Below are 24911 nucleotides of genomic sequence, written 5' to 3'. Positions count from 1 at the left end.
TACTGTTGCATGTAGAGTGCTGGACAGCATGCTGCCTTCTAGTATGAGGGAGTGTTACAAAAGTGCTTGGTGATGATGCACTCTTGTTTCCTCCCATAGGAATAAAATTTACTTGAATTTGTACTAAAAATAGATCCTTTGGTGAATGTCTGGCAGCATATTAAAGGAATTGGATGTTACTTTTTAAGTAATAATAAAAATTAAACTATTGGCTTGATATATCTTCAGTTTTCTAATTAGAATAGAAATAATTTGGTTGACTATGAGAAGTTGCTAGTAAGCATTTTAATTCAAGAGAAATATAAATGTAAAATCCACAGATTCAGGATGAGCCATGGCTTCACTTACGTATAATTTGGTTAAAAATTATCTTATTTGTATAGTAGCTTTGATGTACTCTCTCATGTATTGTAATTATTAAAGAGTAAATAATATGAAACTTTGCTTTATTCAGCAGACTTAATATTTGAAAAAAAGCACATGAAGTCTTATTTTCCCATGAATGTTCTTATTTTAGATACACATTATCACTTTTTCATTTCTCCCACTGACAGATTTTTTTCCCTCTAGTTTATTAACAACCTATAAATTAACCTTACATTAAATTTGTAAGGTTAGGTGGTTTTTAAAAGAATTTGAGGAAGCCTGTAGGTAATGATAAGGGTAAAGGAAGAAAAAGTGCTTTGGTAAGAAAATATTCTTCACTTCTTATCTCTGCTTAGTAATATCACCTCTTTATAATTTAGAACATATGATATCTGTGAAGTATCTCCTGGGCCCCACTTGAATATGATTATTGGAGCTAATGGAACAGGGAAGTCCAGCATCGTGTGTGCCATTTGCCTTGGATTAGCAGGCAAACCTGCTTTCATGGGACGGGCAGATAAGGTGAGTTGACATACGTACTTTTTAACAGAATTCAAAGCCATGAATTGCTTTTAGTAACAAATCAATTTCTATATCTCCATTCCTTGAGTATAGCAAATGTGTTGTGCTTGAATATAAATAATGAAGTTGGCAGGGCCACTGTGGGGAGATTTCCATTTCCAGAAGTAGTGTGCACTATATACCTAGAGAATTCTCCAAGTATGTAACACCTGCAACCTTAGAAATAATGTAAAATATATCTTTTTAAATGTATTTCTGGGCTTGTGGAAAGGTGAAGTAAGTTTACAAAGGGCACAAACAAAGTAGTTTGGATCTAAAGATTTCTACAAGCTCTGGGGTTGTTTACCCAGGGGCATTTGCTTTACCTTGCACCCTAAAGCCTGGCTTTGAATTGGTTGCATAGGATTGGGGGTCCTGAAGGTGCAGAAGGGTTAGAAGATAAAACTAGAAGCCAAGCACTGCATGTAGCAGAAGAAAAAAAAAAATCACAAAGTGGGACAGTGAGGTTACTTATCTCATTGTTAGCTCTGAATACAGTAGATAAAAAAAAGAAGATCTTCCAAACGAGTCTTATCACATACATTGTAATTTTAGTTTAAAGTGGTCCCAGTTAGTAACATCTCTCTTCAGGCAGAAGCAAATGCAAATCCTCTGAAGGAAAATATCCTCAATCCAGTCCTCAACATAAAGCTCTAAGAAATTCATGAATCCATACCTAAAAAAATCACAAAGCATAGGAGGAAATGAATCACCAAAAATGAGAGCTAACAAAAACAACAGACTATACAATCAGACCTGCAAAGCTTGTAGACACAGAATGTAAACTAGGAATACTTAATTTATTTAAGGAAGTGAAAGAAGATTGCAAGTATAACAAAAGAATAAGTAACAAAAAAGATCAGGTAAATTTGAAAAATTTGATCAGGTAAATTTGAATCAAATAGAACATAAAAAAATAACAGTACATGGGAGGGAAACTTCATGGACAGGTAAAACAACAAAGCAGACATATTTGAGAATTTGTGAACCAAAATACTTGACAGTTTTTCTAAAAATGCAATATAGAGATAAAGTGAGAAAAAAGTGTGAAATAAAGATTGTGACCTGATAGTTAATGGACTAAGGAAGAGGCAATATTCAAGAAAGAATGACTAAGAATTTTCCAGAAATGTTGAAAAACTTGAATCCTCAGATTCAAGATACCTAATGTATCCCAGACAGGGTAAATGAAAGAAATACACAAATAGACACATTGTAGTAAATTCCAGAATACCAAACATAGTAGTAATATTGTCTCAGAATGGAAACAGGGGGCAAAGAAAAGAACAGTTTGAGATGCTCATAAAGGAACTTTGAAAGTATATAATTTAGGAAGAAGGAAAATGATCCCAGAAGGAAGTCTGAGAGGTAAGAAGAAATGGTGAGCAAAAAAATGGTAAACATGTAGGGAAGTAAACTGTGTAAAATAATACTAATGTCTCATTTGTCAAGTTTTTAAATCAAAGAAGATAGTACTACATGTCCTTCCTGGACAACAGGAAGGAAGTGATCAGAGTTGAAGTATTCTTTGAATTTGTATTGTTGGGAGGAAGTTAAGATAATTGGTTAGCTTCAGAGTTTATTAAGCTAAATATGCATGTTAAAATTTCTAGGGTAAGCCAGTAAAAAAATTGAAATATATAATCTCCAAACAAGAAAGGTTAAAGTAGGAAGAGAGAAGTAGAGAAAAAATAACCACTGCCCAAACAACCCAGGAGTCTCAAGAAAGGAGGAGGAAGAGAAAAGAAAGAGAAATATAGAAAAGGATATTATTAAAAAACATAAAAAAGATAGTGGAAATACATTCACAATAATAATAAATGCTCTACATTCTTGTTAAATGAGAAAGTCAGAGTACATAAATAAAACAAAGTTCCATTCTGTTTTGTTTACAATAAGCATATCTAAAATAAAGAACTACAGAGAAGTTGAAAGTAAAAGGATGAAAAAATACATACCAGGCAAATATTATACAAAAGAAAGTAGGTGTAGCTGAATTTATACCAGGCAAAATAGAATTTAAAGGAAAAAAGAACTTTTAGAGATAAAGATGGTCGTTAAATATTGAAGAAAGTTTCAGTTCAGCAAGAAGATAATTCAGCTCCCAACTTAAATTCACATTATCTAGTTCCAAAATATATAAGCACAATCACAGAGTTCTTAAAGACAAGTTAACAGCTCCAGAATTATAGTGGAAGAGCTAGTGGTAATCAGTAGATCCAATCAGATAAAAAATTAGTAAGAGTATAGAAGGTATGAACAACAGTTAGATTGAACTAATGGACATGTTGTAAACACTGCACTCAACAATTGGTAGAGCATACATTCTTTTTAAGCAGAAATGGAATATTTCTTAAAATTAACCATAAACTGAGCCATAAAGCAATATCAAAAAATATCAAAGAATTGCTACCACATAACTATGTTCTCTGACCACAGTGCTATTAAGATAGAAATAATAAAGAAGATAACTAAAATTTTCCCATTTGTTTAGAATGAAACATGTACTTCTATATTATCCACAGGTCAAAGAAGAAATTTTAATAGAAACTGAAAAGTAAGAGCAGAAATTAATAAAATAATAGACAATGATTCAGTAGGAACCACAAAACTAAAAATTGCTTTTCAAAAATACTATTTAAATCAGTAACTTCTGGGGGCAGGGAGAGAAAGGAAGAAAAAAATATAAGGAATGGCAAAAAGTAATAGTTAAGATATGTTAAATTGTGATCCAGAAAACCCCCAAATTTAAGTGGTTTAAATATACAAAAGATTAATTCTTGCTGCTTATCCAGTGTAGGCCCTTTGTGGTCACTTAGGTACTTTAGCCTTATAGAATCTTCATTTCAGTATATATAGTTTACCCTTGAAGAATGCAGGTTTGAACTGCACAGGTCCACTTATATGTGAATATTTTTCAATAGTAAATATATATGTTGCGCTCATATTTCATTGGACAAAGCATGTCGTGAAGCCATAACTTGGATCAGAGAGAAAGAGCAAGTGCAGTCGTTTGCTTGAAAGGAGAATCAGAATATTCACGAACTGCCCTGATGACTACCATGAGGGTGTTACAAGAATGCAGCAGAGGTTTGAAAGATTATATAAGAATATTATGAGAATCATTATGCCACTCAAGTTTAAATTTTTAAAAAGTTGTAACTATAAATGTTTCTACAACTACTTAAATTATCAAAACTGACTAAGTAGAAAAGATAAATTAGCTGGTAAATTTTTTCTCATAGAGAAAGACAAAGACAATTGTGGATTAGTCCTAATAGCAGTAAGTTTCTATTTTACACAGAGAATGTGACCCTAGGTACCCAAATCAATCAAGGATAGAATGAAAAAATTACAAGCCTGTCTCACTCATGAATCTAGAAGCAAAAATCACACACAAAAAAGAAACTGTAGCATTTTGAATTTAATAGTACATAACACATCATGACCAAATTGAATTTATTCAAGGAGTGAGAGATGTATTATGTTAATTTTTTCCTAAGAATCAACCACATTTTAAAGGAGAAGAACTCTATGGTCATCTTAATAGATAGAGAAAAAGCATTCAGTTAAATTCCACAGTAATGTATGATTAAAAGCTCTTAGCAAACTAGGAATAGAAGGGACCTTTATTAATTTCACAAAAGATATCTATGAAAATGTACAGCAAGTTCAGGAGCAAGTCAAGGTTGCCTACTACCATTACTATTGAACATTGTACTGGCAGTTCTAGGTAGAACAGAAAAGATACATGTTGGAAAGAAAGAAAACTGTCATTCACAGATTATGTGAGTGTCTGCATAAAAACCACAAAGAAACTCCAGATAAGCCTCCTGATGGATCAATATGCAAATTTATCAGGATTACTAGATATAAGATTGTATAACCCAGACACTGACTCTGTAGGCACCTTGATCTTGGACTTCCTAACCTTCAGATTTGTGAGAAATAAATGTTAAAGCCACCCAGCCTGTGGTATTTTTTTTTATAGAAGCCCAGACTAAGGCAAGGACCTTTTTACATTCTTTAACTTACTGAGGACTCCAAAACCTTTTGTTTCTGTGAGTTATATCTATTGATTAGAATTAATAATAAACTTAGGGTTTCCCTGGTGGCGCAGTGGTTGAGAGTCCGCCTGCCGATGCAGGGGACACAGGTTCGTGCCCCGGTCTGGGAAGATACCACATGCCGTGGAGCGGCTGGGCCCGTGAGCCATGGCCACTGAGCCTGTGCGTCCGGAGCCTGTGCTCCGCAACGGGAGAGGCCACGGCAGTGAGAGGCCCGTGTACCGCAAGAACGAAAACGAAAACAATAATAAACTTAAAAATAATTATCAGATTAGAAATAAAAACTGAGACCCTGCCAAAAAAAGTTGTATAACAAAAATCAATTGCATTTCTATATACTAACAAAGACCAGAAAATGCAATTAAAAATGGACATTACAGCCACAAAAGTACAAGTTTCATAGCAGTAAATTAATAAAAGACATGTAAAACCTATATGCAGAAATTACAATTTTTATTTAAAAACATTGAAGTTTAGAGAGATGCACTGTATTAATGGACAAGAAGATCTAATATAAAAATGTCATTCCAGTCAAAATCCCTATATTGTCTATATAAATTACAAGCTGACTCTAAATTTTAGGTGGAAGAATAAAGGGCCAGAAATAGCTAAGATACTTCTAAAGAAATAGGACAAAATGGAAAAACTTGCCTATCAGATATCAAGACAATACAAAATTATAGTAAATTAAGACATTGTGGTATTGGTGTAGGATAGACTAGTGTGATGTGACAGAATAAAGAGCCCAGATACAAAGCCATGATTAGTAAAAACTTGATTTATGACAGAACTGACACTGTGGATGAGTGGGGAAGAGATGAATAAATACTACTGAGACAGTTGCTTATTGGTATAGGAAAAAATGAAATTGAGTCCTTTCTTCACACTACAACAAAAATCAGTTCCAGGTATATTAAAGATCTAAATGTGATTGAACAGAAAGTTTCTGGAAAAGATTGGTAGTCGAAGAAAATATCCTTGTGACTTCAGATTAAAGAAGAATTTCTTAAATAAAAATATAGACTGCAAAGGAAAGGTTGATAAATTCAACTACAGTAAAATTAAGGAACTTTTGTTCATCAAAAGACACCTTGTAGAGAAAAGACTAGTTACAAATGAGAGAAGCTATATATATAGCACATATAACAAGATTGGTATCCAGACTACATAATCAAAATAATGGCAACTGAGAAGATAAATGAGCAAAAGATATGCTCAGATGTCTCACAGAAGAGGCACCCCAAACAGCCAGTAAATACATGAAAATATGCTCAGCTTCATTAATTATCAGAGAAACGAATTAACCCTGGCATGGTGCATCCATTAGACCCACAAAAATTCTTGTGGTGCCATGTGGCTTATAAGGATATAAAGCAGTGGGAACTCTGATACATTCTTGGTGGGAATATGAATTTGTACAACCCCCTTGGAAAATATGGCATTACCTAGTAAATCTGTAAATGCCTATATCCAGTCCCTCAAAAATTCTACTTCTAGGTACCTTAGTAAGCTTGTGTCCATTTATACTACGTGAAATTATGGAAATATTTATAGAAACATTGTTTGCAATAAAATTTAGTATAGTCAAATAAAATTGAATATTATATGACAGTAAAAGCAAACTTTGGCTCATTGGTTAAATCTCAAAAACAGAATTTTAAGGAAAAATGCCATCACAGAAAAATACATGTAATGTGAATTTGTTTCTGGAATGGTCAAATATATATATAATATATATTTAATATTTGGAGATTTATACAGTAAAAATAAAAGCAAAAGAATTATCAGCAAATCAATTTAGAGATTACATCTGTCGAGAGAGAAGGACATAGCTGGTGTGAATTAAGGAATGTCAGATACACTGGTAGTGATCAGTTCCTTAAATAGGTAGATACATGGTTGTTTTGTTATTTCTTAAACAGTGCATAAAGTTCATATTTACTGTGTGGTATGTATTTCACATAAAAACATGTTTTAAAAAGAAAGTCTAGGGGCTTCCCTGGTGGCATGGTAGTTAAGAATCCGCCTGCCAATGCAAGGGACATGGGTTCGAGCCCTGGTCCGGGAAGATCCCACATGCCGCGGAGCAACTAAGCCCGTGCGCCACAACTACTGAGCTTACATGCCACAACTACTGAAGCCCGTGCGCCTAGAGCCCGTGCTCCACAACGAGAGAAGCCACCGCAATGAGAAGCCCACACACCGCAACAAAGAGTAGCCCCTGCTCACCGCAACTAGAGAAAGCCCATGCGCAGCAACAAAGACCCAAAGCAACCAAAAATAAATAAAATAATTTTTTTAAAAAAGTCTAAAAGTTGAGTTGTTACTTCACTGTAAAATATTTTTACAACTTGAAGTGATTCATTTTTCTAAAACTGTTGTAAATATTACGATATTATCAAAATGATATTACAGGTTTCTTAGCCAGGCTTAAAATTTAATGTAGGTTACAAGATTGAGTTTTACACCCCTTATGATTATAAATAACGTATTCAAAATATGATTTTTTTAATGCTCTGTGGGAGGCATTTATGAGGTAGAAAAGATACTGCTTTATTAATGATTGGCTTTGTAACCTTAGTCATTTGTCTGGAACTCAGTTTTTCTTTATTTCAAAGAACGGGTTGGGGTAGATAATTTCCAAGGACCCACTCAGATTTTTATAAATATTGATACGTAGTTTTGTCTGTTTTGTGGCCGCACTGCCCACTGCTCGGCTTGTGGGATTTTAGTTCCCTGACCAGGGATCGAACCCCGGCTGTTGGCAGTGAAAGCACGGAGTCCTAACCACTGGACCGCCAGGGAATTCCTGATATGTAATTTTCAGAAATCATTTATTGAATCCTTATCTCTGTGTAATGGTCTGCTGGATTGTGCTCCAAGGGCTGTATGGTCAGAATGGATTGGGCTGTAACAATGTTCACCAATCTTCCTATTTATTTGTGTCATAAAGAAGACACATCTCACCCTTGAGTGGTAGGCTTTTTAAAGGAAGCTGTGGAGTGCAGTGCAGTGTTTCTTAGATGACAGATTGCAGACCTTGTGTTTAGGGGATGTCCAAGTTCTTAGCAAAAATACCATTTTAATGTTGTATTTCTATTTAAATGCTAACATAAAAATTTAGTACAAGCATGTTCTGTACCACCTGTACAGATACTTTATAATAAAAACTTCCTCCTGATCTTTTCTTCCATTTGGTACGAAGTATTTTAATTGTTGCAAGCTAATGAGTAGATGACCCACTCCTACAAAAATGCCACTGTTTTCCCTATCTATGAAGAAACTGAAACAAGAGGCTAAGTAACCTGGTTAAGGTCAAACAGCTTATATATGGCAGACTTGAGATTTGAACTAGACACGGTAAAGCCTGTACTCTTGATCATTAAGCTGTACTTTCTTGTTACAGGAACAGGCTTTTTCATATTTCTGGGTTTCACTTTCATAATCTATAAAATGGATATAACATATAGCTCATAACTTTGCTCATGAGTATTAAATGAGAAAATTGTATATAAAGTGCTTAGCACAGAAACATTTAGTAATGCTTAATAAATGTTAACTGTTGTGGTTATAATTGTCATCATCACTATTAAAAAGACAATTGTTTGCAAGGTGCAGTTTTTGCCTTTTTTTAAGTATTACTTACTTACAGCCTAATTTAAGATCCAATCTGATTTTTTTAGGCCCAGGGTCTTTTTTCATACTTATGCTCAAATATATAGAAACTAGCTTAAATATGTCTATTATACTATATAAATTGTACTTACTTAAATTGTATTTACTACGTTTATTGCTCTTTTTTTTAAGTGCTGGGTGGTAGGTGTATCCTAATTAATAACAGGATGAGTACTTTTAGAGTGATTGTTAATAATATTTAATCTGTGCAACTCCATAGAAGTACCCAGGGTCTGGAGCTGGGCTACCTGGGCTCAGATCCTTGCTCTGCACTACCTACTGGCTCTGTCATGAACTTTGTAAGAGGCTATTAGGCACATAGAAGGTTCAATAAATGGTAACTTAGATGATGACTATCTGTGAGTGGAACCAATGGAGGAGTCTAAATCTGGGAAGGGTGCAATTAGAAGGTGATGGGAATGAATGTACAGAGTAGTTATTGAAAGAATCTGACAAATAATGATGACTTTGCTAAGTCGCTCATTGTTAACCTGGGAATGTCATCACACAGCTCACTTTGTCTTTCTTATATCTTAGGTTGGCTTTTTTGTGAAGAGAGGATGTTCCAGAGGCATGGTTGAAATTGAATTGTAAGTGTTAAAAGTGCTAAAACCACATTTCCCTACATAATTTCTTAGTTTATGTTCATGCTTTCCTGATGACTCTAGTCAAGAGTAATAATACAGTATTGTGGCAGAGATACTGGAAATAATATTTAAGGGATACTTTATCTAGAGAGGTAAGGTGTTTTTTGTTTTGTTTTTTTTTAATGCATCTTTTTTTAAAAAATATTTATTTATTATTTATTTGGGTTGTGCCGGGTCTTAGTTGCGGCAGGCGGGTTCCTTAGTTGTGGCATTTGGACTCTTAGTTGCGGCGTGCATGTGGGATCTAGTTCCCCGACCGGTGGTTGAATCCTCGCCCCCTGCATTGGGAGCATAGAGTCTTAGCCACTGCGTCACCAGGGAAGTCCCTTAATGCATCTTTTAAAACCTGAATTGTAAGAACTTTCTTCTGGAAAAATTCTTAAGGAAATTAGAAATTTATGGGAGATAATGAAATAGAAATATACCACTATTAAATATTCATTAAGAAGTTGCAGTATTTTTTACAAACTTAAGCTTTCTTTTTTCTGATTTTGAAAGCAAAATATTTGTTTGTTTAAAAAAATGCAAACAATGTAGGAGTGTAAAAAGATGAAAGCCTTCTTGCCATAATTCCACTTCCAGAAACGACCACTGTTAGTAGTTTGGTGAACTTCATGTATGGCAGATACTTGGCATTTATGTCACCATTTTCCATTCCCTCCCTCATGGTAGAAATCGATAATTCATTATGGTGTTCTTTTCCCTTAAACCTAGATGTTCTGAGTTTACCACTCTTGGCAGCCATTTCTGATGGATGAGAGTTACTCTTCAAGATGAAACCAGTTGACCATCCTTGGTGCAGATACTTTGTCTTTTATATATGAACATGTACATCCTTTAGGTGATTTTTAGAGTGTTGTTTTTTGGAGTGTTTATAGAAAGTTATTGAATTTTCTTAGCTGAAATAGCTCTTAAAGATTATCTAATACTTTATAGGAAATGAGGAAGTGATCTTTATTCAAAAATTGTTGAAAATTTTAGAATTTATGTAGAGATGAGAAATAGGCACACATGGAAGAAAACAGTTAAAGAGGTTATGCTCAACTTATTAAAATATAATGGTGGTATTTTACTGAAGGATACAAAACCAAGACCTGAATAAATGGAGAAGCATATTATGTTCTAAAAATATAAATTTGTAGTCACCATTAACATGTCAGTCCTTTCCAAGCTAATGTATAAATCTGATATAATTCCAATAAGAGTCTCAACAGGTAAATTTATAAGTTGATTATAAAGTTCATCGGGAAGAATAAACCCAAGAGGTCTTGAAAAGTAGAATCATGAATAAGACATTTATGTAACAGATGTTAAAGTGTAAAATAAGCCTTTTCTTAAAATTTAATTTTTCTTTTATATTGGAGTATAGTTGATTTACAGTGTTGTGTTAGTTTCAGGTATATAGCTAAGTCATTGTTATACATATACATATATCCATTTTTTTTCAGATTCTTTTCCCATATAGGTTATTACAGAATATTGAGTAGAGTTCCCTGTGCTATAGAGTAGGTCCCTGTTGATTATCTGTTTTATATATAGTAGTGTATATATGTTAATCCCAAACTCCTAATTTATCTCTTTCCAAGTCCCCCCCCCCCACAATCCCAAGTCTGCTTTCGAAATCTGAGTCTGTTTCTGTTTTGCAAATAAGTTCATTTGTATCATTTTTTTTAGATTCCACGTGAAAGTGATATATGATATTTGTCTTTCTCTGTCTGACTTACTTCACTTAGTATGATTATCTCTAGGTGCATCCATGTTGCTGCAAATGGTATTATTTTATTCTTTTTTATGGCTGAGTAATGTTCCATTGCATATATGTACCACATCTTCTTTATCCATTTCTCTGTCAATGGACATTTAGGTTGCTTCCATGTCTTGGCTGTTGTAAATAGTGCTGCAGTGAACATTGGGGTGCATGTATCTTTTCAAATATGCATGTGTGGTTTTCTCTGGATATATGCCCAAGAGTGGGATGTATGGTAATTGTTGGAACATATGGTAATTCTATTTTTAGTTTCTTAAGGAACCTCCGTACTGTTCTCCATAGTGGTTGTACCAATTTACATTCCCACCAACAGTGTAGGAGGGTTCCCTATTCTCCACACCCTCTCCAGCATTTATTGTTTGTAGACTTTTTGATGACGGCCATTCTGACCCATGTGAAGTGATAGATACCTCATTGTAGTTTTGATTTGCATTTCTCTAATAATTAGTGATGTTGGGCTCTTTTCATATGCTTTTTGACTATCTGTATGTCTTCTTTGGAGAAATGTGTATTTGGACCTTCTGCCCATATTTTGATTGGGTTGGTTGTTTTTTTGATGTAGAACTGCATGAGCTGTTCGTGTATTTTGGAGATTAATCCCTTGTTGGTCGCTTTGTTTGCAGATATTTTCTTCCATTCTGGGGGTTGTCCTTTCGTTTTGTTTATGGTTTCCTTTGCTGTGCAAAAGCTTTTAAGTTTAATTAGGTCCCATTTGTTTATTTTTGGTTTTATTTTCATTACTCTAGGAGGTGGGTCCAGAAAAGATACTCCTGTGATTTATGTCATAGAGTGTTCTGCCTGTGTTTTCCTCTAAGAATTTTATAGTATCCGGCCTTACATTTAGGTCTTTAATCCATTTTGAGTTTATTTTCGTGTATGGTGTTAGAGAATGTCCTGATTTCATTCTTTCACATGTGGCTGTCTAGTTAATAAAGCTGTTAATAGTATGGAATTCGTACAGAAAATTAGAGGAGCAGAATGGAGAAAATAGGAACAGTTCTAAATGTATATAAGAATTTTTTTTTGAATTTTATTTATTTTTTTATACAGCAGGTTATTAGTTATCCATTTTATACATATTAGCATATATATGTCAATCCCAATCTCCCAATCCATCCCACCCCCACCACCACCACCACCACTTTCCCCCCTTGGTGTCCATACGTTTGTTCTCTGCATCTGTGTCTCAATGTCTGCCCTGCAAACTGGTTCATCTGTACCATTTTCTAGGTTCCACATATATGCATTAATATACGATATTTGTTTTTCTCTTTCTGACTTACTTCACTCTGTATGACAGTCTCTAGATCCATCCACGTCTCTACAAATGACCCAATTTTGTTCCTTTTTATGGCTGAGTAATATTCCATTGTGTATATGTACCACATCTTCTTTATCCATTCATCTGTCGATGGGCATTTAGGTTGCTTCCATGTTCTGGCTATTGTAAATAGTGCTGCAATGAACATTGGGGTGCATGTGTCTTTTTGAGTTACGGTTTTCTCTGGGTTTATGCCCAGTAGTGGGATTGCTGGGTCGTATGGTAGTTCTATTTTTAGTTTTTTAAGGAACTTCCATACTGTTTTCCATACTGGTTGTATCAATTTACATTCCCACCAGCAGTGCAGGAGGGTTCCCTTTTCACCACACCCTTTCCAGCATTTATTGTTTCTAGGTTTTTTGATCATGACCATTCTTACCGGTGTGAGGTGATACCTCATTGTAGTGTTGATTTGTATTTCTCTAATAATTAGTGATGTTGAGCAGCTTTTCATGTGCTTCTTGGCTATCTATATGACTTCTTTGGAGAAATGTCTGTTTAGGTCTTCTGCCCATTTTTGGATTGGGTTGTTTGTTTTTTTAATATTGAGCTGCATGAGCTGTTTATATATTTTGGAGATTAATCCTTTGTCCGTTCATTCATTTGCAAATATTTTCTCCCATTCTGAGGGTTGTCTTTTTGTCTTGTTTGTAGTTTCCTTTGCTGCACAGAAACTTTTAAGTTTCATTAGGTCCCATTTGTTTATTTTTGCTTTTATTTCCATTACTCTAGGAGGTGGATCAAAAAAGATCTTGCTGTGATTTATGTCAAAGAGTGTTCTTCCTATGTTTTCCTCATAAAAATTTAATTTATTGTAAAGGTGGCAATTTAAGCATTGGGTATAAATTACTCAAATTGAGTTGAAATAATTAGCTGTTAATTTTTAAAATGGATAAATATAGAGCTTTATCAGCCACCCTGTACATCAATAAAATCTCGATGTGTTAAAGGCTGAGTGAAAAAAATATGTAACTTTGAAAATGATAGGAAAAATGTAGAATATTTTTTAAATCTCAGGAAAGGGAGGGGCCTTTCTAAGTAGAACAGGATAGCCAATAACAATATAAAGGAAGATAGGAAGAGCTCTAAGGAAGAGAAGGCTTTGATGACTGGAACTACACGGCCTCTGCCAAATCACGAGGAAAGCTAGGCTGAGAACAGCAGGTCTCCACTTGAGATAGGCTGGGTACCTGGGACCCTTTACCAGAGCACTTGAACCTGGACAAACTTCCCCTGAAGCGACAGAATACAAAGTAACTGTAAGGGACTAAAAATAACTGCACACATGGCAGTTGGGGCAGTTATGAACAATAAGATTAAAAAAAAGCCACAAACCAGTTGTGGTGCCAGGAGCAAAAGCAGGGCATTGTGCATAATCCCTGCACAAAGCACCACCACGGCAGTGGACAGGTTACCTAAGCTGTACCTCCTGCCCAACCCACGTACCTGCCCCTGTTGTTACCCATTTTAAGGACCCAAGCAGCTCCTCTTGTGGAGTGAGCATGGGCACCTGACTCTTGTTTTCACCCCCTTATGCTGCAGCATTAGACGCAATAAAGCCTTGCCTCGAAAAAAATAAACAAATAAAGGAAAATAAGAAATTTAGGCTCCATAGAAATCTAGCTAAATATAATGGTGCCATAGTTAAAAATGAGTGACAGATGGGAGGAAACATTCTCAGTACAGATAGCATGTACATGTCTCAAAATTATCAAAATACCAATGTTTCATCAAGTCAGTAAAAATTATAAACCACTTAATAGAAAATAAGCAAAGAAATTTAATGCAAAGTAAATGGCCAGTAAATATATAAAGAGGCTACACCTCACTAGTTATCAAGGAAATCAAGGTGAGGATTCTTTTCTTCTCAGCTTAGAAAATTTTTAAAATAAAATTCAATCATATGAAGGTATAGGAAAGTGAATCCTGTTGTGCACTGTTTGTGGGAGTACAGGCACTATATCCTATTCGGCAGCATCTGTCAAATATTAAATACAAATATTCTTTGGTCAGTCACTATTCTAGAGATTGATTGCTCATTGACACAAAAGTAGCTTTTTCCTAATTTTAATAATGAAAATTATGAATAACTCAAATGTATATCACCTGATAAATGGGTAAACAGAATGTGATATATCCATACAATGACATTTTATTGAGCCGTAAAAAGGATTGAAGTACTGATAGATCCTATAACATGGGTAAACCTTGCAGAGATAATGCTTGGTGAAAGAAGCCAGACACAAAAGAATACATGTTGCATGATTCCATTTATATGAAATGTCCAGAATAAGCAAATCCATAGACAGAAAATAGATTAGTGGTAGCTGGGGTATGAGGAGAGGAAAGAATGGGGAGTGATTGGTTTAACAGGTATGGGCTCCTCTTTTGGGAGATGAAAATATTCTGGAATTAGATGGTGGTGATTGTTGCACAACCTTGTGAATGTATTTAAAAACCGTTGTTGCTACACACAGTCTTTCAACTGTATACCTGAAAATGGTTAAACTAGTAAATTTTATACATTTTACCACCATTTTTTTAAAAACCATCAAATTGTAGACTTTAAAATGGTGGATTGTATGATATGTGAATTATATCTCAATTTTAAAAAATACAAGCATACCTCGTTTCATTGTGCTTTGCAGATACATTGTTTTTGTTTTTTTACAAATTGAAGGTTTGTGGCAACCCCGCATTGTCAAATGATGGTTAGCATTTTTTAGGAATAAAGTATTTTTAATTAAGGTAGGTACATTGTTGTTTTAGATGTAATGCTGTTGCACACTTAGTAGACTACAGTATAGTGTAAACAACTTTTATAAGTACTGGGAAACCGAAAAATTCGTGTGACACACTTTATTGCAGTATTCACTTTATTGTGGTGGTCTGGAACCAAACTCGCAATGTCTCCGAGGTATGCCTGTTGCCAAAGATACTCCTGGGTTAGCCTTGGTACCATTGATTGATCACAATGGTTTCTTAGATATTGAAACTGAAAAAATATACTAAGCCAGGTATATTTATAAAATACAGAGGAAGTATTAATATTTAAGTTTCAAAAGTCCATTATGGATGGCTGCAGGTCTTAAGCACTCCTGACTTTCTACCCTGAATCACCAAAGCCCAGTTGTCTTCTTAGTTATCTAAATAGGTTAACTACTTGGTGTGCAGTAGCTGCTTGCTCTAATAATCTAACCAGTGACTATTAACCAGAGTTCTGTTACCAAGTCTGGCACAAGGGGAGATTTCCCTTTCCCCATACTCAACATGGTTATGTTGTGCTCTCTTGTTCCATTAGGGTCCATGTGGCTTTGAGAGTACCAGACACAAAATGGCTCATTTTTAGTTGTTGGAATTGTCATTGCTGTTGAACGGCTGCATTAACTGACCACATATCCATTGAAGGCAACAGTGGATAGAATAGTCTCTGACATGCATTTATGCAATCATTTTTCAAATATTTATTAGTTCATTGGGGGATACAGCATTCTGCCATCATGGAATTTATGGTTAGAGGCGAAGAGGAGACATAAACAAATAGGTAATAAAATATGTTAGATGGTGATAAGCACTGTGTAGAAAAATAGAGGCAGGAAGAGAATATAGGGAATGCCAGAGTGGAAATTACAGTATTGAATAAGGTGATCAGGAAAGTTCTCCCTGAGAAAGTATTATTTGAACAAAGACTTGAAGAGAATAAGGGGATGAGCATGGAGATATTTGGAGAAACAGCATTTCAGGCAGAAGAATCTGTTAATGCTAAGCCTCTGAAGTGGTACCTAGAGTCACTGGATTGCATTGAACAGGAAAAGGTAAGTTCTGAAAATATCAGGGAGGGAGCCAGCTCATAAGGCCTTGTAGACCTGTAAGGAATTTGCATTTATTTTGAATAAGATGGGAAGCCACCAGGATTTGAGCAGAGAGGTGACATAATCTAACTTAAATTTTAACCAGACCATTAAAGTTGCTGTGTGAAAAATAGGAAACAGAGGCAAAAGCAAGGATACCAATGTAGTGATGAATAATAATAACCCTAAGAGAAAATTAAAATAGTTTGGGATTTGCTCACAAATTGAATATAGGGTGTGAAAGAGAGGCATCGAAGAGGACATGTACATATATAGATAATCTGGCATGCTTAAGAGTGGAGTTTCTGTTAGCTGAGGTAATGAAACGTGCGTCAGGATGTTTTAGAGTAAGATCAGAAGGTCATTTTGGAGTAAATTATATTTCATCAAATTAAGATGGCACCATTTGTAAAATGCAGCTTCCAACTGAACTATGACACAGTTTGAAATGTGCAACCCAGTTTCAGAAATGTTAAGATGGAAAAGAACAATAACAAAAACAGATGCTTCTCAGGGTCAGTAAAATACAGAGTAAAGTTTGAGATGCCTATATAGCCATTCAGGTAGAAATGTTGAATGGGCAATTGGATTTTTTAACCTATCGTTTGGTGAGAAGTCTGGGCCAAAGATAATACGTTTGGGGAGTTGGCAGTAGGGTGATTGAAATCTCCAAGGGAGAAGATACAAAGCAAAGAAGTCTAAGAGCTAGACCCTGTTGTACTGCAGCATTTAGAGGCTGAATATAGGGAAAGGAAACTGGGAAGAATGCTAGTGAGTCCGAAGAATATAGTACCTGGAAAGCAGTACTTTGAATGGCTCGAATGGCTTGAGGAGGAGGGATTGATATGTGTCCAGTGTTGCCGATAGGTCGAGTAAAATGAAGACAAAGAACTTAGATTAGATTTAGCTCATTGTAGGCCTTGGCAAGGTTTAGGGGAGGTGGTGCTTTTATTTATTTCTGTTGAATGTTCAGGAAAGGCTTGTTGAGAATATTCATGAGTTGAGAACTAAATAAGAACTATAAGAACTGGGAGTAGAGTGTTCCAGGCAGATGGAAGAGTTTGTGCTCAGCATCTAGGGCAGAATTAAATTTGTTGTTTCTGAGGAACAGAAAAATGGTAGTGTGGCTTCAGTGAAATGAGGTATTTGTTGTAGGACTTTGGAAGATAGCATTTATTTGGTTCCTTGATACCATTTACTTTTTGTTCCTGATTTGGTGTTCTTTTAATTATGGCTAGCTAATGAATTTTATCAGCATCTATTGAATTGATCATATTATTTTAATTGTTAAATTCAGTTAATTTCCTGATATTCACCCAGTTTTGCATTTTTAGAATAAATGCAGTATAGTCATAATTTTTGCATTGCTAGATTTGCTTTTCTAATGTTTTATTTAGGATTTTTACATCTGTATTTTGTTTGTGAAATATTTGTTGTTTGAATGTTTGGTTAAACTTACTGATAAAATCATCTGGGCCTCGAGTTTTTTTGTTTTTTAATTTTTTAACTATTTAATTAATGATAGTGGATTATTTAGTTTTTCTATTTCTTGAATCATCATGGTAGTTTATACTTTTCTAAAAAAATTTTTCATCTTAGCTTTTAATTTTATTGGGCTAAATAATAGCTTCTTATGTAACTTTATTATATTTGTATTATGTTGTCTCATATATAATATATATTATCTAAGTGTCTTCTGTAGTTGTATTCCCCTCTTTCATTCATGTTTTTTTCATGATTTGGAAAAAATTGATTTGTTAGTTTTATTAGTCTTTTTTAGTGAATTAACTTTTTGCATTGTTATTTCTGTTTTAACATCATTGCTTTCTATTTCATTAATTTTTACTCTTACCTTTACTAATTCTTCTTTAAACTTTTGGTTTCTTTTATTCTAATTTCTTGAAATGGATATTTATTGTACTAGTTTTCAGTCTTTTGTTTTTTCCCTGATATAAATAGTTAAGGTTAAAAATTTCCCTCTCAGTATTGCTTTAGTTCCATCTCCCAAATTTTGGTATATTGTATTTTCGTACTTTTCAGTTGTGAATGTTTTCTTCATTTTCTTTTTGAGTTCATAAATTAAAAGTTGTTTCAGATTCTAATGTAGTGATTTTCCTGTTACATTTTAGTATTGATTTCCACCTTGACAGTAGTGTGGTAAAAGAAAGAGAGAGAGAGAGAGAGAGAGAGAGAGAGATGGTCTTTATGTTCCCATTCCTTTGAAATTTGTTGAGACTTACTTGTACTGAGCTTTTGTAATTGTTACTTGTTTGGTTGAAAGAATGAGAATTCTGCTGTTGTATGTGCAATGTTCAGTATTTGTCCATTAGTTCAAGCTTATTAGTTATATTGCTAAATCTTCTGTATTTTAGCTGATTGCAGTTGTCAGATCAATTCCTTAATTACTGAGAAAAGTGTATTACACTATTCCTTTATGTAGATTTGTCAATTACCCTTGTTCTGTCAATTTTTGCCTTATATATTTTCAGGACATTATTGAATTCTTTATTGTTATGTGCTGATTTCTTCATCTTTCGAGACTTTTTGCTCTAGAATCTGTTTAACTTGCTATTAATGAATGTAGTTAGCAGCTTTCTCTTTAAATATTTTCCTGGTTATCTTTCTTTCATTCATTTCAAGTTTTTAATATCTTTTTTATCTTATTTAAACAAGGATAGTGGGGTGGTGTTTTTCATATAGTCTTTTAAATAATACATACAGTTCATTTACTGTAATTACTTATACGTTTGGACTTATTTTTACTGCCTTATTCTGTGCCTTTAATTTGGCCCACTTTTCAGTATTTGTTTCCTCTCTTGCCTTCATTTGGATTTTTTTGTTTGGTTAATTTTTCCTTTTTTATTGTTTTGGAAATTATGCATTCTTCTCTTGTTTTAATGGTTATTAGAATTTTTAACAAATACTTTAATAGAGTCTAGACTTAAATTTTCATCTTCCTACTGAATAAATATCTTAGAGTGCTTTTTATAACTTTTTCTCTGAATTTATATGCTACTTTAATTCTGTCTTGTTTCTTAAACTCTTCAAGATATAATAACTATTATTAATTTAAACTGTAATGTTTGTTTAGAATTACGCCACATATTTTCTGTTTGCCTTGCTTTTCATTCTTTCTTGCATTTGTTTTCTTCCCTCTGGGATCACTTTCTGCCAGAGGACATTCTTTAAAGTTTCCTTTAATGAAGCTCTTCTAACACTCGGTTTTTGTCTGTAAATATTTTGCTCTAAATCTTGAAAGATGTACTTGCTTTATATAAAATTCTACACTGATAGATATTTTCTCAGCACATGCAAAGTATTCCATTGTCTTCTGTTGTGAATCTAATCTTAGTTTCTTTGTTGGTAATTGTTTTTGGTGTTTTATAGTTTCACATCATATATTTATGTGTGGATTTATTTTTTATTAATACTGTGATTTATTCTTAAATCTGTAGTTTGGAAAATTCTTATCTGTTATTTCTCCAAATACTGCCACTGACCCATTCTTAGCCTCCCTTCCTTCCAGAACTCTTACAAGACAGATGTTAGGCTTTCTCAGTCATCCAAGTCTCTTAAGATCTTTCATATTTTTCATCTTTTTATGTCTATGTTGCATTCTAGATCCATTTCTCTTTGGTTCTTTTTCAGATCTATTGTTTATTTATATTTTCAATCTTTTATTTCTTAAAATATAATAAACGTACTTATACTTGAGTCCTTTGATTCCAATACGATTTTACTTTCGATTTCTGCTAGTTCTTACTATTGAAGCTTTGTTTTCTTGCATGTGTGTTTCCAGCGAGCTTCTCCTTTCTCTTGGAACTTTATCTGTGTTAAACTCTTTGATGATAAAGGTAGATTCCTGCAGAGAGAATTTTTGTTAACTTCTGTTAAAGATCATTGGATACTATTAAACCAGTATCTCAATATACAGAATTCTCAGTTTGAGGGTTTTTGAACCTCCTTACGTCTGTCATGTAACTTCAAGATACAAATCTGTTTGAGAGTGACTTGGGGTTAGTAACTCTCAGGGTAAAATTTTTCTTCATTTCACAGTTCGAGTCATAGTTTGATACAGGCAAGTTGGCCTTGCTGTGGCTGAGGGTGGTGGTGGAGGTAATGGTGTAATTCTAGTTTACCCTCACAGTGACAGTATAGCCTTTTGGGGATGGTTTCTTTTCTCCTTTTTTTTTTTTTTAATTAAAGTATAGTTGATTTACAGTGTTGTGCTAATTTCTGCTGTACAGCAAAGTGACTCAGTTATACACATATATACCTTCCTTTTTATATTCTTTTCCATTATGGATTATCCCAGGAGATTGCATATAGTTCCATCCCCAAATTCCCAGCCTATCCTTCTCCCACCTCTTCTCCCCCTTGGCAACCACAGGTCTGTTCTCTATGACTGTGAGCCTGTTTCTATTTTGTAGATAGGTTCATTTGTGCCATATTTTAGATTCCACATATAAGTGATATCATATGGTATTTGTCTTTCTCTTTCTGACTTACTTAGTGTGATGATTTCTGGTTACATCCATGTTGCTGCAAATGACATTATTCTGTTCTTTTTATGGCTGAGTAGTATTCCATTGTGTGTGTGTGTGTGTGTGTGTGTATATATATACCACATCTTTATCCATTCATCTGTTGATGGACATTTAGGTTGTTTCCATGTCTTAGCTATTGTGAATGGTAGTGCTCTGAACATTGGGGTGCAAATATCTTTTTGAATTATAGTTTTCTCCAGATATATGCCCAGCAGTGGGACTGCTGGATCATATGGTAATTCTATTTTTAGTTTTCTGAGGAACCTCCATACTGTTTTCCTTAGTGGCTGTACCAAATTACATTCCCACCAACAGTGAAGGAGGGTTCCCTTTTCTTCACACCCTCTCCAGCATTTATTTGTAGACTTTTTAATGGTGGCCATTGTGATCGGCATGAGGTGGTACCTTGTTGTGGTTTTGGTTTTCATTTACTCTAATAATTGCTGATGTTGAACATCTTTTCATGTGCCTACTGGTCATCTGTATGTCTTCTTTGGAGAAATATCTATTTAGGTCTCCTGTCCATTTTTCAATTGGGTTGTTTGTCTTTTTGTTATTGAGCTGTATGAGTTGTTTGTATATTTTGGAAGTTAAGCCTTTGTCAGTCACATTGTTTGCAAATATTTTCTCATTCTGTGGGTTGTCTTTTCATTTTGTTTATGGTTTCCTTCGTTGTGCAAAAGCTTGTAGGTTTGATTAGGTCCCATTTGTTTATTTTTGTTTTTATTTTTATTCCCTTGGGAGATTAACCTAAGAAAACACTTATACGATTTATGTCAGAGAATGTTTTGCCTTTGCTCTCTTCTAGTAGTTTTATGGTGTCATGTCTTACGTTTAAGTCTTTAAGCTATTTTGAGTTTGTTTTTGTGCATAGTGTGAGGGTGTGTTCTAACTTCATTGATATACATGCAACTGTCCAACTTTCCCAGTACCACTTGCTGAAGAGATTGTCTTTTTCCCATTTTATATTCTTGCCTCCTTTGTCAAAGATTGACCGTAGGTGTGTGGGTTGATTTCTGGGCTCTATTTTATTCCATTGATCCATATGTCTGTTTTTGTACCAGTACCCCACACTGTTTTGATTATTGTAGCTTTGTAGTATTGTCTGAAGTCTGGGAGGGTTATACCTCCTGCTTTTTTTTTTTTTCCTCAGGACTCCCTTAGCAATTCTGGGTCTTCTATCGTTCCGTATAAATTTTTGTATTATTTGTTCTAGTTATGTGAAAAATGTCATGGGTGACTTGCTAGGGATCACATTAAATCTGTAGATTGCTTTGGATAGTATGGCCGTTTTAACAGTATTAATTCTTCCTGTCCAAGAGCATGGGATATCTTTTCATTTCTTTGAATCCTCTTTGATTTCCTTTATTAATGTTTTATAGTTCTCAGCATATAAGTCTTTCACCTCCTTGGTCAGGTTTATTCCTAGGGGTTTTTTTGGTGCAATTTTTTTTTTTTTTTTTTTTTTTGCAGTACACGGGCCTCTCACTGTTGTGGCCTCTCCCGTTGTGGAGCATGGATGCGCAGGCCCAGCGGCCATGGCTCACGGGCCTAGCCGCTCCACGGCATGTGGGATCTTCCCGGACCGGGGCACAAACCCATGTCCCCTGCATTGGCAGGCGGACTCAACCACTCCGCCACCAGGGAAGCCCTTGGTGCAATTTTTAAAGGGATTGTTTTTTTACATTCCCTTTCTAATATTTCATTGTTAGTGTAAAGAAATGCAACTGATTTCTGAATGTTAATCTTGTATTCTGCTACTTTGCTGAATTCATTTATCACTAGTGGCTTTTGTGTGGTGCCCTAGGGTTTTCTATGTATACTATCATGTCATCTACATATAGTAAATATTTTACCTCTTCCCTTCCAATTTGGATACTTTCTATTTTTCTTTTCTGAGTGCTGTGGCTAGGACTTGCAATACTATGTTGAATAGAAGAGTTGAGAGTGGTGATCCTTGTCTTGTTCCAAGTTTTAGCGAGAAGGCTTTCCGCTTTTCACCACTGAGTATTATATTGGCTGTGGGTTTGTCATAAATGACTTTTATTATGTTGAGATATGTGCCCTCTATACCCACTTTGGTAAGAGTTTTCATCATGAAAAAATGTTGAATTTCGTCAAATCCTTTTTCTGTATCTATTGAGATGATGATGTGGTTTTTGACTTTAGTTAATGTGTATTAACATTGATTGATTTGCATATATTGAGTCATCCTTGTGAACTTGAGATGAATCCCACTTGGTCATGTTGTATAATCTTTTTTATGTATTGTTGGATTTGGTTTGCTAATATTTTGTTGAGAACTTTTGCATCTATACTAATCAAAGATGTTATAATTTTCTTTTTTGGTGATGTCTTTGTCTGGTTTTGGTATCAGGGTGATGGTGGCTTCATAGAATGTTTTTGAGAGTGTTCCCTCCTCTTCAGTCTTTTGAAAGAGTTTTAGAAGGATCAGTATAAGTATGATCTTCGTATGTTTGGTAGAATTCGCCCGTGAAGCCATCTGGTCCTGGACTTTTATTTGTAGGGAGTTTTTTTGCTTTGTTTTATTTTTTAATTACAGATTCTATTTCACCTATAGTGATTGATCTGTTCAAATTATCTTTCTTCTTGATTCAGTTTTGGTGGGCTCTGTGTTTCTAGAAAGTTGTCCATTTCTTACAGGTTGTCAACTTTGTTGGCATATAATTATTCATAGTATTCTTTTATGGTTTTTTGTATTTCTGCAGTATTGGTTGAGATTTCTCCTTTTTCATTTCTTATTTTATTTATTTGGATTCTCTCTTTTTTCTTCTTGGTGAGCCTGGCCAGAGGCATGTCAATTTTGTTTACCCTTTCAAAGAACCAGCTCTTGGCTTTACTAATTTTTTTCTGTTGTGTTTTTAATGTCTATTTTATTTATTTCCTCTCTGTTCTTTATTATTTCCTTCCTTCTGCTGACTTTAGGTTTTGTTTATTTTTCTTTTTCTAATTCTTTTAGGTGGTAGGTTAGGTTGTTTATTTGAGGTTTTTCTTATTTTTTGAGGAAGGCCTGTATTGCTGTCAATTTCTCTCTAAGAACTGCTTTTGCTGCATCTCATAGATTTTGTATGGTTGTGTTTTCATTGCCATTTGTCTCCAGGTATTTTTAATTTCCTTTTTGATTTCCTCGTTGACCCATTGATTTTTTAGTAGCATGTTGTTTAGTCTCCGTGTAATTATTTTTTTCTCATTTCTTTTCCTGTGGCTGATTTCTTGTTTCATGCCATTGTGGTTGGAGAAGATCCTTGAAATAATTTCTGTACTCTTAAATTTGTTGAGGTTAGTTTTGTGCCCTAGTATGTGGTCAGTCCTAGAGAATATTCCATGTACACTTGAAAAGAATGTGTTTTCTGGGTTTTTTTTGGATGTAATGTTCTGAAAATACCAATTAAGTCTAACTGTTCTATTGTATCATTCAGGATCTCTGCTACCTTATTGATTTTCTGTCTAGAAGATTTGTTTGTTGACGTGAGTGGGGTGTTAAAGTCTCCTATTATTGTATTCCCATCAATTTCTGCCTTTATGTCTGCTAGTATGTTTTATGTATTTGTATTCTCCTATATTAGGTGCATATATGTTGATGAGTGTAAAGTCCTCTTCTTGTATTGACCTTTTTATCATTATATAGTATCCTTCTTTATCTTTCTTTGTGGCGTCTGTTTTAAAATCTATTTTGTCTAATACACGTATTGTGACTTCCGCATTCTTGTCATTTCCGTTTGCATGAAATATCTTTTTCCATCCCCTTGCTTTCAGTCTGTGTGTGTCCTTTGTCCTAAGGTGGATCTCTCGTAGGCAGCATATTGTAGGCTCTTGTTTTTTCATCCAGTCGGCCACTCTGTCTTTTGTTGGAGCATTTAGTCCATTGACATTTAAGGTAATTATTGATACCTATACATTTATTGCCATTTTAAACCTTGTTTTCCAGTTGATTGTATGTTTCTTCTTTGTTCCTTTCCTTTTTTGTTTTTCTTTTTGTGACTTGATTACTTTCTTTTATTTTATGCTTGTGTCCTCTTCTTTTTGGTTTTTGTGAATCTATTGTATGTTTTTGATTTATGGTTGCCCTGTTTTTCAAGTATGTTAA

The 24911-nt window shown here is 34.4% G+C and overlaps 1 protein-coding gene across 2 annotated transcripts in view; it reads left to right on the top strand.

The window, feature by feature from the left end:
- SMC5 (structural maintenance of chromosomes 5) overlaps positions 1 to 24911 on the top strand; it is a 111846-nt gene that overhangs the window by 4518 nt on the left and 82417 nt on the right. For both annotated transcript variants that reach the window (XM_067744188.1, XM_067744187.1), the window contains exons 2-3: positions 747 to 888; positions 9207 to 9259. In XM_067744188.1, coding sequence (XP_067600289.1) covers positions 747 to 888; positions 9207 to 9259 — 195 coding nt within the window. The remainder of the gene's footprint in view (positions 1 to 746; positions 889 to 9206; positions 9260 to 24911) is intronic.

Source organism: Pseudorca crassidens, chromosome 7 (genome assembly GCF_039906515.1).
Source record: "Pseudorca crassidens isolate mPseCra1 chromosome 7, mPseCra1.hap1, whole genome shotgun sequence".
In the NCBI taxonomy this organism is placed as follows: domain Eukaryota; kingdom Metazoa; phylum Chordata; class Mammalia; order Artiodactyla; family Delphinidae; genus Pseudorca; species Pseudorca crassidens.
The sequence above is the reverse complement of the archived record's forward strand: the minus strand, read 5'-3'. Positions and strand labels throughout refer to the sequence as shown.